This window comes from Sorghum bicolor, chromosome 9, assembly GCF_000003195.3.
Source record: "Sorghum bicolor cultivar BTx623 chromosome 9, Sorghum_bicolor_NCBIv3, whole genome shotgun sequence".
In the NCBI taxonomy this organism is placed as follows: Eukaryota; Viridiplantae; Streptophyta; class Magnoliopsida; order Poales; family Poaceae; genus Sorghum; species Sorghum bicolor.
Window position 1 is genome coordinate 48,874,225 of NC_012878.2, and position 14,776 is coordinate 48,889,000.

Below are 14,776 nucleotides of genomic sequence, written 5' to 3' on the forward strand. Positions count from 1 at the left end.
AGCTAATAGTTAGTCCTAACGCCAGTCTCAATCATAGTTTCATGGCACAGTTACCAAGACTCTAAACTAGGTAATCGAGCCAGATGAGTTTCATGGGGATGAAACTCCTCTCTCATCTGATGAAACTCCTTCATTTAATAACCCTGCCAAGTCAGCAATTTTGCTTATGTGTCACTCTATTTAATGTGCATGACACTCTCATGAAACATGCATTGAGACTAGCCTAACTCATCGAAACATGCTCTAACAACTAATTGTTAACTAGGTGATAGGTTCAACATTAGCTAGCTAGTTTATTAGCTGAGGATTCAAATACAATCTTAGTTATTTTTTTTATCAGCAAATAACTACTAGCTAGTATTAACTGTATACTGTACAAGAGCAAACTGCCCCTTAGAGCGCCCTAACAACTAACTATTTAGCTAGCTATTATGATGTGAATAGTGAAAAAGTAGGAGAGAGTAGACAAATAGCTGATCTATTTCACGTAGTTTAAGAATCTGTGAGAAAAACATATAGATCCAATAATACATAAAAAAAATAAAAATATATAATAAAATAGTCTTTACTTTTGTCTCTCCTCTACGTCCGCTAACTATAAAAATAATCACAATTCTAAACGCTATATCCGTGCCGAAATGAGACGAAATGAGCAGAGCACGCACCCGATAAACAACGTGGCCCGGCCCAGTCGTGTGTACTCTCTTGTCGCCCCGCTCCGCTCCTGCGTCCTGCCCTAGCCAGCTACTCCGTACTAGCTATAGGCTGCCCTCCTGGATTGATCGTCTCCGTCCTCCCCTCCCTCTCTCTATGCCCCTCTCGTCGTCGTCGGCGGCATATGGACGACGACGACACTAGTACACTACTGCTCCAGTAGCTAGCTATAGTCGTATAGTGCTAACAGATCGAGCTCTGCTTGCTATATGGAGAGGTGGAGGATGGAGAAGATGTTGCCTCCGGCGAGGAGGACGACCGTGGCGTTTCTGATGGCCTTGGTGACCACGACTGTCGTCTTTGCCGCCGTCTCCGGTGGCGCGGCAGAGGCGGCGGCGACGCCCCATCGGATTCTGGTGGACACGGACATGGACACCGACGACCTGCTCGCGCTGCTCTACATCCTCAAGCAGAACCGCTCCGAGTTCGACCTCAAGGTACGTACCTCGATCTCTAGCGCCTAAGGGTCCTCGTCCGTCGTCCTTGTAGCTTTCAAGCTTTGCATCCGGGAGTAGCTAGGAGCCTAGGACGACGATGCAAGTTTTTCCAAGAGCAAGAAAATAATAAGCGCATTATGCGCATACCGTCTCCATATCAGATTTAGAAGTCGTTTTGAATAAAATTTGGATTAAGCATTGAGAATATAAATCATCAATAACTTTTAAATTATTGAGTTTGCAAATGTAAAAATTATATATGAATAGATTTGTCTTGATTATATACATATATCATTTTTTCTAAATACTTTTATACAAATAAAACGTTAAAGTTGTGTTTTTTTAGACCGTATCACTATTCTATGCGACTTCTAAATCGTATACGGAGGAAGTACACTTTGATTATTATTATTCAATTTGCCTTGCAAGCTTGATTAAAACAATTACTGCGTGCATGCATGCTCGTAGTCAAGCATCTATAGTATATGATGCGTTAAGCGACTGTGCTAGCTTAGACCTGGCATGTGGCAACTGGCGATTGATTCCATCTCCGTCGTGATCAACCTGTGCAAGACTGCACGTCCGAACAAAGCCGCCTTGTTGCCTATAGACTGGCTAGTATAGTAGACGACTATAGACGTAGAGGGACCACGACCGCAGGAGGATGATATGATTGGACGCTGGCGAGTGGCGAGATCACATCATCATCCGATCATCGTCTATCGGCAGAGTGTTTCAGGTCTATCATTGTCACATTGTGAATTATTTGTGACCTTTTTTTGCTCGAGATTCTTTGATGTCTGCGTGAAACATTGTTCATCTCTCAATGAACGTTCGATCGTCCGTAAAACGTACTTTTGGCTACGTTTGTGATGTCTTTGATAGGTCACCAATATCACAAGCGTGCCTTCGCTGAAGCTGGTGGAAACTATACCAAACACACCCATAATATATACTAGACGGACAAGCTTCCTAGTTCCAATTGCAAAAGACGCCAGTCGCCAAATATTCTCTTTGTAATCAAAGATAACAGATTACAGAGCATTTATTTAGTCAAAGGCTCAAAGGGTAGATGCTCCATCGCTGTCTTATCTGCACCTGCTATATCGAGTATATTGAGTATATGTATATTTGCTCTGAACAATGACAGTGCCATGCGTCAAACAAAATCATGCTTTGTTTTAATTATTCATGTAGAAGATTCCCCCTCTGTTGATGATCGTACTGATCTAGAAAAGGTACGGTACGGTATGATTATTTTCACTTAAAACAGGGGAAGGAGAAGGCATTGTATATATAACCCAGGCCAGATCGTGATCGTCGCTCGATCCCATTTGGGAAATCGATATTTCTCTGTTGACGACTCTCTGACGACTCTGTCGAGAACCGGGAACGGCTGTACTTCTGTAGTGCTATGTGCCTTTATGCACACGGAAGAAAAATCGTCCGTACTTTATGCACAGTAAGAAAAATCTCTGAAATTAGAAGAAATCAAAGCAAATAGGAGAACGACATGCATCACAACATAAGTCACGATGTACTAGTGGTTGACGTTCCCGAGAGCAAGACAGCTAGCTGCAGGTTAATTTGGTAGTTTGAGACGTCACTAATTCCAACAACTGGAAGTTTCCGAGAGCAAGAAGATTGCAAATTATTGCACCTAACCTTTGCAAAATTGCAAGAGAGATATGGTTTCGTGTCGCGAGGAGACCATATACAAGCGAGTAAGCATGGTTGACAGCACGCGGCTAACATGAGGGATTTTATATAAAAAGGAGGAAATTAAATATGGTGATAGTTTGTCTGTTTCATCAGTCTCCACTAACAATATCGACTTCAGCCTGTTTTTAATAATGCCAAATACACATCAATGACTTAAGAGGTGTTTGGACGGACAAAACAAAACTTTAGTCCATGTTTTGGATGCCAAATAGAAGACCTAAACTTGAACTAATTATGGTCTAACAAAAACTTAATAGAGGCTAATTGATGAGTAGAACTCATTAAAAAAATAATTAGCCCATATTTAACCTATTATCCAATGACGAATCAAACTCTAGTCTGGTAATACAAATAGGCCCATAACTAATCCTGCAACTACGCTACGCTAGGTGACCTTTGCTTTTGCATGTCCTTTTTAGAATGTAATCATTTTTATGAAAAATATCCAAATTTTGTAAGAATATGGAAATTTCTTCTTTGCATCTTTTTTTTACAATCGAACTACATTGCTATTAAGAACATCTTATAAAGTGGATGACAAATAAAGTCTCCCAATCATTTATAGAATGAGTAGGATGAAAAAAACATGCTAAGGCATGTTCACAAAAAAACAAAACCACACTTGAAGGCTTGCTTGGATGCTCATATTACCTCAATCCACATGTGTTGAAGCAGGTTGAAGTGGAAATTAAACTAAGTTCCACTCCAATACATGTGGATTAAAGTAGATACATGCGCATCCAAATAAGACCTGAGAGTATGAAGCGCCCCTAGTAAACCAGGAACTCAAATGTGATACAATACTAGTCCCAGGAGGCTAGTAACACATTTATTACATCAGATAAGTTTCAGCGCAGTAGTCTTGGAAAGCGTGGACAAGGAAGACACGCTATAATAATAAGACACCAAAATACAACACAGGTCCAAAGGACCCAGAAACAAACGATATCGCCATCGAACATCTGACGAGTCCCAATGCCACAGGCTTAGTTGGGTGCAGACACGACCTTACTCGAACGCCACTTCGGGATCGAAGTCCGGATCTTCCTCTGTTTAATAAAGCAAGGGTGAGTACAAAGTACTCAGCAAATCCAACCTTACCCTACGGAAGGGGATAACAGTATATATGTATATGGATAAATCAAGGATGAGGCTTAGTTTTATTTGCATAAAGCTATCTTTTTACACATGCAAGGTTTCATTTCACAAATACTGTTGTAAAAGACCTCTTTTTCCACATATGATAGTATTTCTGAAAATGGGGGTTTGATCACAATTTTAAGTGTTGTTGAACCCTTGTTCCTACAACACAATGGCAGTCAACCATTTATTTCCAAAATCACACTCTCTCACATGTTTTCACTCATCCCAACCCATCTAGTTGTTGAAACCAAACCATAACCCGTCCGAGACCGCGGACACGGCTATCCAGATAGATTTACACTCTGCAGAGGTTGTACACTTTTCCCACAAGTAGGATACCATAACTTACACCGTCGTGCAAGCACAGATCCATCAAAGTCATTACCCTCCATAGCTATGTAATGGCGCTCACCACGGGAACACTAAGGCCACATCTCATGATACCACAATAATTCACAAAGCTCTTTTCATATATTTCCACAATTTCACATACATCACTTAGTGTCCCGTTGCACACCTGCCTCCAGGTGATTGCCATACTAACTAGAGGGATTTAGACTAAGCCTTTCCCATGCAAGGCGAGTGGTTGTACGATAAATGAGTTAGGCAAGATGAATCATCAACTCAGTCCTTAATCGAGACAAGGCGGATATCTTCACGCTTAACCCCGCAAGGTATAAGCCACAACACCAGGGCATCCCCAAAAGAGATCTCATCCGCCCCATCTCCATAGTAATCACATCTATAACTTGTTCATTAACCCTTTCACAATACCCACAATTTATTTTCACCACTCACACCTTTTACTTTTAAAATCATTATATTTGATAAAATATAGCGATGAGTATCCAGGATGAGTAATAAGTCCTAAGCATACTAAATAATAATATTTCTGTCATAGCATATTATTTGTTCCTAGGTTCGAACAAGACAATTATCGGGTAATATCAATTCAAGGATGGCTATTCAACAGGTTTTAACTAAGCAGCGAAAATACTTCGTACATATATCGTACATGTAATATTTAAAACGACTTCTACGGGTTGTGTTTAAAAATAGGATCAATATGCATCAAAGGGGATCAGTTGGACTTGCCTCCGTCGGCGTCCTCGGCAAACTCCTGCTGACAGTCCGGGTCCTCGGCGTCAAACTCGCGGTACTCGTTTCCAACGTTCTCGTTTTCCGGCTCGTTCACTCCGCCAGCTAAAATACGCGACGAATGACACAGACAACAGGCACAGATAAATAATCATATAAATTCAAATGAGCTCCAAAAATCATGAAATTAATATGGGAGGTAGGTCATGATTTTAGATGAATTTAGAAAAAAAGAATTATTAAAATCAGAGTTAGCATGCGGCATTTGTGAAATGCCGGGATTTAATCATGTGAAAAAGGCTAACGATGATTAAGAAATATATGCTTCACGAGATGAATTTTGGCTGGTAGTGCATGTTGCATGCATGCATGTACTATTTGGAGTTAATGCTTATGGCCCCACATGCATGGTTAGAGAGAAATTAGCAGGGGTCATTAGAGCTCTTTTGTATGTCATGGTTCTATTCGTGGAGTTCTTGGCAGTGAATTGGTACAGACAAATACAAGGAAAAATACAGAAAAATACTACAGAAAGACAGAGAAGAGCAAGGAGATGCTCATGAGCTGCTCACCTCGTCTTGCGACGACAGTCGAGCTCAGCTTGTGCGTATGGCCGTATACGGTATACGCGAAGTGAGAGTGAGTGAGCGAGTGAGTGAACGTGTTTCTCGGGTGGTGAGAGTGAGCACCCGAGGCTGGCTTTTTATAGCCAGAGGAGTGAGGTTATGCCTCTGGTGCTCAGCTTCGTGCCATTAGAATTGCTACTGTAGTGCATGGCTACACAGGACGACAGGACGGTGGACGGTGCCTAATTTTCATGCAAATGGCAATGTCTCATTTGCATGCACGGTGCGTGCAAATGGACGGTGCCTAATCACCATGTCCTTTGCATGCAGGTGCATGCAAATGGACGGTGGCATGCTTGTCCTGCATGCATGCATGAGATATATATTCGTGTAGGTGCACTGCTATGTTTTCTCGCATGTAAGCTTGCTGGTACTTGCTATCTTTTTGTACAGCAAAAGAGGCGCGGGAAAAGGCAAGAGGTGGGGCCCGCATGCCGCGGTGCGCGCGCGAGCGAGTGCGCTCGGCGAGGGGGCCGGGCGTGAGTGCGCTGCGGCGCTGATGGTGGTGGGGTCGGCGCACGCGCCGTTGTCGGGTATCGGGCAGAGCGAGCGAGCAAGAGGGATAAGTAGCGGACATATGATGCTCATGCCATGCGGTGCAGGTTATATTTAAAGATGGATAATTAGAATGGATGGAAAAAGAATTAGATGGAGATACTATAGAGCTCAAATGATTTATAATTTTTGAAATATATTTTGAAAATAATTTTTTTAATGCGAGTGATTTTTGAATGTGAATTTTTGGGATGTTACAAACCTACCCCACTTAAAAGGAATCTCGTCCTCGAGATTCGGCTGGGTCCTAAATAGATGGGGAAACTCTTTTCTCAGGGCATCCTCTCTTTCCCATGTTGCTTCTGCTTCTGTGTGTCTACTCCATTGAACACGACAAATTCGGACTGTGGTCGTTCGAGTTTGCTTGGTGACTGTGTCTAGGATTTTTATTGGCACTTCTTGATATCTTAGGTCATCTTGTAAATCAACTGTATCTGGCGATATTTGTTCCTCTGGTACTCTGAGACATTTCTTCAATTGGGAGACATGAAACACATTGTGTATTTCTGACATTTCTTCAGGTAGCTGAACACGATAGGCTACAGCTCCAATCCTCTGTAATACTTGATATGGTCCAATATACCGTGGTGCTAGCTTGCCTCTAACTTGGAACCTTCGAGTTCCTTGAATAGGAGAGACTTTGACATACACAAAATCTCCAACTGCAAAACTTAACTCCCGCCTTCTTTTATCAGAATAGCTCTTTTGACGTGATTGTGCCTCTTTCAATTTTTCTCTGATTTCAGCTACACGATCTTCTGCTTCTTTTATAAGGGCTGGTCCAAGCAAAGTTCGTTCTCCAACTTCTGACCACATCAATGGGGTTCTACATTTTCTTCCATATAGGGCCTCAAAAGGTGACATGCCCAAACTAGCTTGGTAACTATTATTATAGGAGAACTCTGCATAAGTTAGGCTTTTCTCCCAATCTTTACCATACGTGAGCACACATGCTCTTAGCATATCTTCCATAATCTGATTTATTCTTTCAGTCTGACCATCTGTTTGAGTATGATAAGCTGAGCTAAAATCTAGCTTGGTTCCCATAGCTTCATGCAAACTTTTCCAGAACTTAGAGGTAAATTGGGTACCTCGGTCAGATACAATCCTACTTGGCACACCATGCAATTTGACTATGTTATCCACATATAGCTGGGCTAACTTGTCTCCACTATATTTGGTGCGTACAGGTATGAAGTGAGCAACCTTTGTAAGGCGGTCCACTATTACCCATATTGAATCATTTCCTTTCAGAGTTTTGGGTAATCCATTCACAAAATCCATGCCTATCTCATCCCATTTCCAAACAGGAATAGGCAATGGCTGGAGCAAGCCTGCTGGTTTCTGATGCTCTGCTTTAACCCTTTGGCATACATCACATTGTGCAACAAATCGTGCCACATCAGCTTTCATGCCATTCCACCAATATCTTTCTTTTAGGTCCATGTACATCTTGGTGGCACCAGGGTGGATAGAATAAGCTGAGTTATGGGCTTCATCAAGGATTAATTCTTGAAACTTTCTCTCCTTGGGCACACAAATTCTGTTTTTATACCACAATACTCCTTTGTTATCCACTCTAAAGTATGGAGCTTTATTTTCTCCAGTTTGCTCACGAATCTTCATCAGATCCTTATCCTTATGTTGTGTCTGCTTGATTTCTTCCACAAGAGTTGGCTGCACCATTAGACTGCCATTTTGAGGTTGGCGTACTATATGCATGTTCAATTGTGCTATCTCTTCTTGTAGGTGAGTGTTCTTAGGCACCAACTGCTGACCATATGACTTTCTGCTTAGGGCATCTGCTACCACGTTGGCCTTTCCTGGGTGGTAATGAATCTCAAGGTTATAGTCCTTGATTAATTCTAACCATCTTCTTTGCCTTAGGTTCAAGTCTGACTGTGTGAAGATGTACTTCAAACTCTTGTGATCAGTGTAGATTTCACACTTGTTTCCAATGAGGTAGTGTCTCCAAATCTTGAGAGCATGTACTATAGCTGCTAACTCCAAATCATGGGTAGGGTAATTTTGCTCATGAGGTCTAAGCTGACGAGATGCATAAGCAACCACTTTTCCTCCTTGCATGAGAACACATCCTAAACCTTGTCTTGAGGCATCACAGTATATGATGAAATCTTGGTGAATGTCTGGCAAGGTTAACACTGGTGCTGTTGTTAGTCTCTTCTTCAACTCTTGGAAACTCTTCTCACATGATTCTGTCCAAGTGAATTTCTTATCCTTCCTAAGAAGCTCTGTCATGGGTCTGGCTATCTTGGAAAATCCTTCTATAAACATTCGATAATATCCAGCTAATCCAAGAAAACTTCTAACCTCACTCACATTGGTGGGTTGCTGCCAATGGGAGACAGCTTCTACTTTCTCAGGGTCAACTGCAACTCCTTCAGCTGTCAAGATATGGCCTAGAAATGCAACCTTCTCAAGCCAAAATTCACACTTGCTGAATTTAGCATACAACTTGTGTCTTCTTAGCTTTTCCAACACTACTCTCAAGTGTTGCCCATGTTCTTCAGCACTCTTAGAGTAGATAAGTATGTCATCAATGAAGACTACAACAAACTTATCTAACTCTTCCATGAATACCTTATTCATGAGGTTCATGAAATAGGCAGAGGCATTGGTTAATCCAAAGGACATCACTGTAAACTCATATTGTCCATATCTGGTTACAAAGGCTGTCTTGGGAACATCACTATTCTTGATCTTGAGCTGGTGATAACCTGATCTCAAATCAATCTTAGAGAAATACTTGGCTCCTTTAAGCTGATCAAAAAGGTCATCTATCCTTGGCAGGGGATACTTATTCTTGATGGTGACTTCATTTAGGGACCTATAATCCACACACATCCTCATACTTCCATCTTTCTTCTTCACAAACAAGACTGGTGCTCCCCATGGTGAAGAACTAGGTCTAATATAACCTTTCTGCTGCAATTCTCTTAGCTGCTCTTTCAGTTCAGCTAACTCTGCCGGAGCCATTCTGTAAGGTCTCTTGGCTATGGGGGCAGTCCCAGGGATAAGATCAATGATGAACTCTATATCCCTATCTGGTGGCATTCCAGGTAGTTCCTCAGGAAATACATCAGGGTATTCTTGCACTATTGGTACTTCCTCTATGGTCCTTGCATCCAAGTTGAAGACCATTGGATTAACTTTAGACCCTCGGGTTTGGCATTTCACTTTAATCCCTTCATGGTTAACTAATGATACTTCCTTGGTTGCACAACTAATAATTCCATTGTGTCTGGTTAACCAATCCATTCCAAGGATAACATCTATTCCTTTGGACTTGAGCACTACTAAGTCTCCTAAGAAAACTACCCCACTTAGAATGATCCTTACATTTGAACAACCAAGATGACATTTGATGTCAGACCCAGGTGTTCGAGTTATTAGGGGTAACTTTAGTAGTACTGTGGGTATTTGATGCTTCTCAACAAAACTTGATGATATGAATGAATGTGATGCTCCAGAATCAAATAATACTGTTGCAAGTACTGAATCGACTAAGAACTCACCAAGTACCACTCCTGAAGCAGTCTGAGCATCCTGAGCATGAATATGGTTGACACGGGCTCTACCATAGGATTGTTGAGGTTGCTTCATCATCTGGCTATTATTGTTGGTGTTGCTATTGTTGCGAGGGAAACCACGGTTGACTCCAGACACTGCAGGTCTTGGTCCATTAACAGTGTGGGACTGAGTGGATACTGCTGGTGGGTTGTTCTTGTAGGGACAGTTGGCGATGTAGTGTCCAGTCTCATGGCAATTAAAGCAAGTCCTAACATTGTTTGTGACTTGACCAATGCTGTTCTGTTGAGTCTTGCCATAAGTTTGATTCTGATAGGTTGTCTTGGGCTGATATGATGACTGCATTTGGTTATTGGAGACACTAGCAGGAGAGCGAAACTGCATTGGGGCTTGAGTCCGCTGGCTTGGTTGGCTAAAGGTTTTCAGCCTCTGGGATCTAGCACCATCTTGAACCTTGCGCTCTAGAAACTTGCGCTTGTTCTCTTTCCTTTCTTCAGTCTTGGCCACATCAGTCAGAATGGTCCTGTTCATCAAGGTGTTGAAGTCTGGATAGATCTGTGGGGTCATGAGGGTTCTAAGCTCACAGGTCAATCCTTCTATGAACTTTGTCTGCTTCTTAGCATCAGTGTTGACCAATTCTGGGGCATAGCGAGACAACTCAGTGAATTGGAAGATGTATTCACTCAGGGTTTTATTTCCTTGCTTCAAGTTGCGAAATTCATCAGCCTTTAGCTTCATGATTCCATCTGGAATGTGGTACCGGCGGAATTCATCCACAAATTCTTCCCATGTGATCGTGTTGGCATTGTCCACAGCTCCACTATAGGCTTCCCACCAAGAAAGGGCAATTCCTGTCAGCTGATGAGATGCTAGCAGAACTCTATCCCTTCCATCACAGTGGATTGTGTCCAACTTTCTTTCAATCACCTTAAGCCAATCATCTGCTTCCATGGGGTTGTCAGATCCAGTAAAGGTGGGTGGCTTAAGCCTCATGAACTCAGTCATCTTGTCTTGGACTCCGGCTCCACGGTTGTTCCTAGGGCGGTTCATGCCTTGAGCCAAGGTCTCCAGAAGGCGAGTCTGAGTTGCCATGACTTGTGCCAAGTCAATTACTGGAGGAGGGGGCAAGTCATCTCCTTCATTATGGTTCCTAGTCTGACTCACTTCATCTTCATGAATACCATCCACATTTGCATTGGCTTGACTTCCTTTTGGATTTTGGCTTTGTCTACTAGCTGCACGACCACTTGGTTGAGAGCGGGTAGCTGGTTTGGGAGGCATCTGTTGGTTAAGATGAGAAAGCATTAGATAAGGGTTAGATCTATTGAGTGATGTTGTTTTTTTTTGTTAAGGCGTTATATTTTAAAAAGGTGCAAGTCTTAAGACTTGCTATCCCGTAAGGGAACAACATAGAGCACTCAATTATTTAGCACAACCAACAAGCACAAATATATATTTTGAATAAGAGGGCGGTTTACAACATAGTAATGGAGGAAATAAGCGTACTACAATACGGTTCATCTACTTTGGGGGTTGAACAAAAGTGAAGTAAACTTCACTTCCCCAAGACATAAGGAGGAACTAGGTGTTACTATTCTTCAACTTCTTCGGACAGAACGGCTTCATTCCCTTGGTGTTGAGGAGGATCATGCTTCCGGCATTTGTGGTTCTTCTTTTGGACTAAGAGGTGGGTCACCGTCTTCCTTTGGTGGTGGCTGGGTGAGGAGGGGAAATCCTTCTTCCTTACTGGGCTCCAACTCTAAAGCTTCATGAGAGGCTTCTGTGGGTGGGGGAGCTGATGGCCCTTCTATGTCCATCTTGCTTTTGGTTTTTAGGGACATGATTGGGATTCCTTTTAGGATTATGGGCTCTTGGTCTTCCACTGCTAACATCCTTCTTTTGATCCTGGTGATAAGGTAGGCATCCTTCAACTCCTGAGCATGGCGGTCTTCAGCTGCCTTTAAGACTTCAGCAATGGTGGTTTCACGACTCTCGGCTGCAGCTGCTTGGGCCTGAGCTTCTGCAAGCTGCACATGGAGCTTTCTAACTATGATCTTGGCTTCCTGCGCACGATGGATGCATTTTCTTAACTCCGAGGCCTGCTCATCATATTGCTTATCTAGAGCAAGAAGGTACGTGGTCATGAATACCACAGTTGGGTCATCTTCAAGTGAGTAACGTCCTTGCAAGAGCTCCATGCGGGTCCTCCAAACTGGTCGGTCTTTTTCGTCGGGTGGAAAGAACCTCATAGGTGTACGGGTGATGGGCTTCTCGTAGATCTGGCATAGGTACCTCAAGGCTTTGCGGGCGACGGCTTGATATGTATCTGCAAACCGAAATCCGATCGCAGTCATACTCCAAGCTTCAGCTATGTTAGGGAAGTCCTCACTTTTCCCAATATAGACGGTAACTTCACACCGCTCGGTCTCATGCTCTTCATATTCTCTGCCTTCATATTCTGGACGATCCTTGATTCCAAGTTTCTGCATGGTAGCATACAAGAGCTTGGGAAAGCCTTCTACACTTAGACAGTAACTGCTGGTCCAAACTCCTTCGGCCATCTGAGAGACATAGATGAGAGTAAATATTTTTTTTTCAAATAGAGGGAAGAGGGTAAGAACTTTTGTAAAATATGTTTATTTAGTAAAATACTGGTCCAGAAAAGCCTAAGGTCGCGTCCTACAGCCAACTACGGCTTTGATACCACCTGAAGCGCCCCTGGTAAACCAGGAACTCAAATGTGATACAATACTAGTCCCAGGAGGCTAGTAACATATTTATTACATCAGATAAGTTTCAGCGCAGTAGTCTTGGAAAGCGTGGACAAGGAAGGCACGCTATAATAATAAGACACCAAAATACAACACAGGTCCAAAGGACCCAGAAACAAACGATATCGCCATCGAACATCTGACGAGTCCCAATGCCACAGGCTTAGTTGGGTGCAGACACGACCTTACTCGAACGCCACTTCGGGATCGAAGTCCGGATCTTCCTCTGTTTAATAAAGCAAGGGTGAGTACAAAGTACTCAGCAAATCCAACCTTACCCTACGGAAGGGGATAACAGTATATATGTATATGGATAAATCAAGGATGAGGCTTAGTTTTATTTGCATAAAGCTATCTTTTTACACATGCAAGGTTTCATTTCACAAATACTGTTGTAAAAGACCTCTTTTTCCACATATGATAGTATTTCTGAAAATGGGGGTTTGATCACAATTTTAAGTGTTGTTGAACCCTTGTTCCTACAACACAATGGCAGTCAACCATTTATTTCCAAAATCACACTCTCTCACATGTTTTCACTCATCCCAACCCATCTAGTTGTTGAAACCAAACCATAACCCGTCCGAGACCGCGGACACGGCTATCCAGATAGATTTACACTCTGCAGAGGTTGTACACTTTTCCCACAAGTAGGATACCATAACTTACACCGTCGTGCAAGCACAGATCCATCAAAGTCATTACCCTCCATAGCTATGTAATGGCGCTCACCACGGGAACACTAAGGCCACATCTCATGATACCACAATAATTCACAAAGCTCTTTTCATATATTTCCACAATTTCACATACATCACTTAGTGTCCCGTTGCACACCTGCCTCCAGGTGATTGCCATACTAACTAGAGGGATTTAGACTAAGCCTTTCCCATGCAAGGCGAGTGGTTGTACGATAAATGAGTTAGGCAAGATGAATCATCAACTCAGTCCTTAATCGAGACAAGGCGGATATCTTCACGCTTAACCCCGCAAGGTATAAGCCACAACACCAGGGCATCCCCAAAAGAGATCTCATCCGCCCCATCTCCATAGTAATCACATCTATAACTTGTTCATTAACCCTTTCACAATACCCACAATTTATTTTCACCACTCACACCTTTTACTTTTAAAATCATTATATTTGATAAAATATAGCGATGAGTATCCAGGATGAGTAATAAGTCCTAAGCATACTAAATAATAATATTTCTGTCATAGCATATTATTTGTTCCTAGGTTCGAACAAGACAATTATCGGGTAATATCAATTCAAGGATGGCTATTCAACAGGTTTTAACTAAGCAGCGAAAATACTTCGTACATATATCGTACATGTAATATTTAAAACGACTTCTACGGGTTGTGTTTAAAAATAGGATCAATATGCATCAAAGGGGATCAGTTGGACTTGCCTCCGTCGGCGTCCTCGGCAAACTCCTGCTGACAGTCCGGGTCCTCGGCGTCAAACTCGCGGTACTCGTTTCCAACGTTCTCGTTTTCCGGCTCGTTCACTCCGCCAGCTAAAATACGCGACGAATGACACAGACAACAGGCACAGATAAATAATCATATAAATTCAAATGAGCTCCAAAAATCATGAAATTAATATGGGAGGTAGGTCATGATTTTAGATGAATTTAGAAAAAAAGAATTATTAAAATCAGAGTTAGCATGCGGCATTTGTGAAATGCCGGGATTTAATCATGTGAAAAAGGCTAACGATGATTAAGAAATATATGCTTCACGAGATGAATTTTGGCTGGTAGTGCATGTTGCATGCATGCATGTACTATTTGGAGTTAATGCTTATGGCCCCACATGCATGGTTAGAGAGAAATTAGCAGGGGTCATTAGAGCTCTTTTGTATGTCATGGTTCTATTCGTGGAGTTCTTGGCAGTGAATTGGTACAGACAAATACAAGGAAAAATACAGAAAAATACTACAGAAAGACAGAGAAGAGCAAGGAGATGCTCATGAGCTGCTCACCTCGTCTTGCGACGACAGTCGAGCTCAGCTTGTGCGTATGGCCGTATACGGTATACGCGAAGTGAGAGTGAGTGAGCGAGTGAGTGAACGTGTTTCTCGGGTGGTGAGAGTGAGCACCCGAGGCTGGCTTTTTATAGCCAGAGGAGTGAGGTTATGCCTCTGGTGCTCAGC

General features: G+C 42.4%; 1 protein-coding gene across 3 annotated transcripts in view; it reads left to right on the forward strand.

The window, feature by feature from the left end:
* Positions 643-14,776, forward strand: part of LOC8076941 — a 37,189-nt gene continuing 23,055 nt past the window's right edge. For all 3 annotated transcript variants that reach the window (XM_021447719.1, XM_021447720.1, XM_021447723.1), the window contains exon 1: positions 643-1,151. In XM_021447719.1, the coding sequence (XP_021303394.1) occupies positions 924-1,151 (228 nt within the window). In that variant the 5' untranslated portion in view covers positions 643-923. The remainder of the gene's footprint in view (positions 1,152-14,776) is intronic.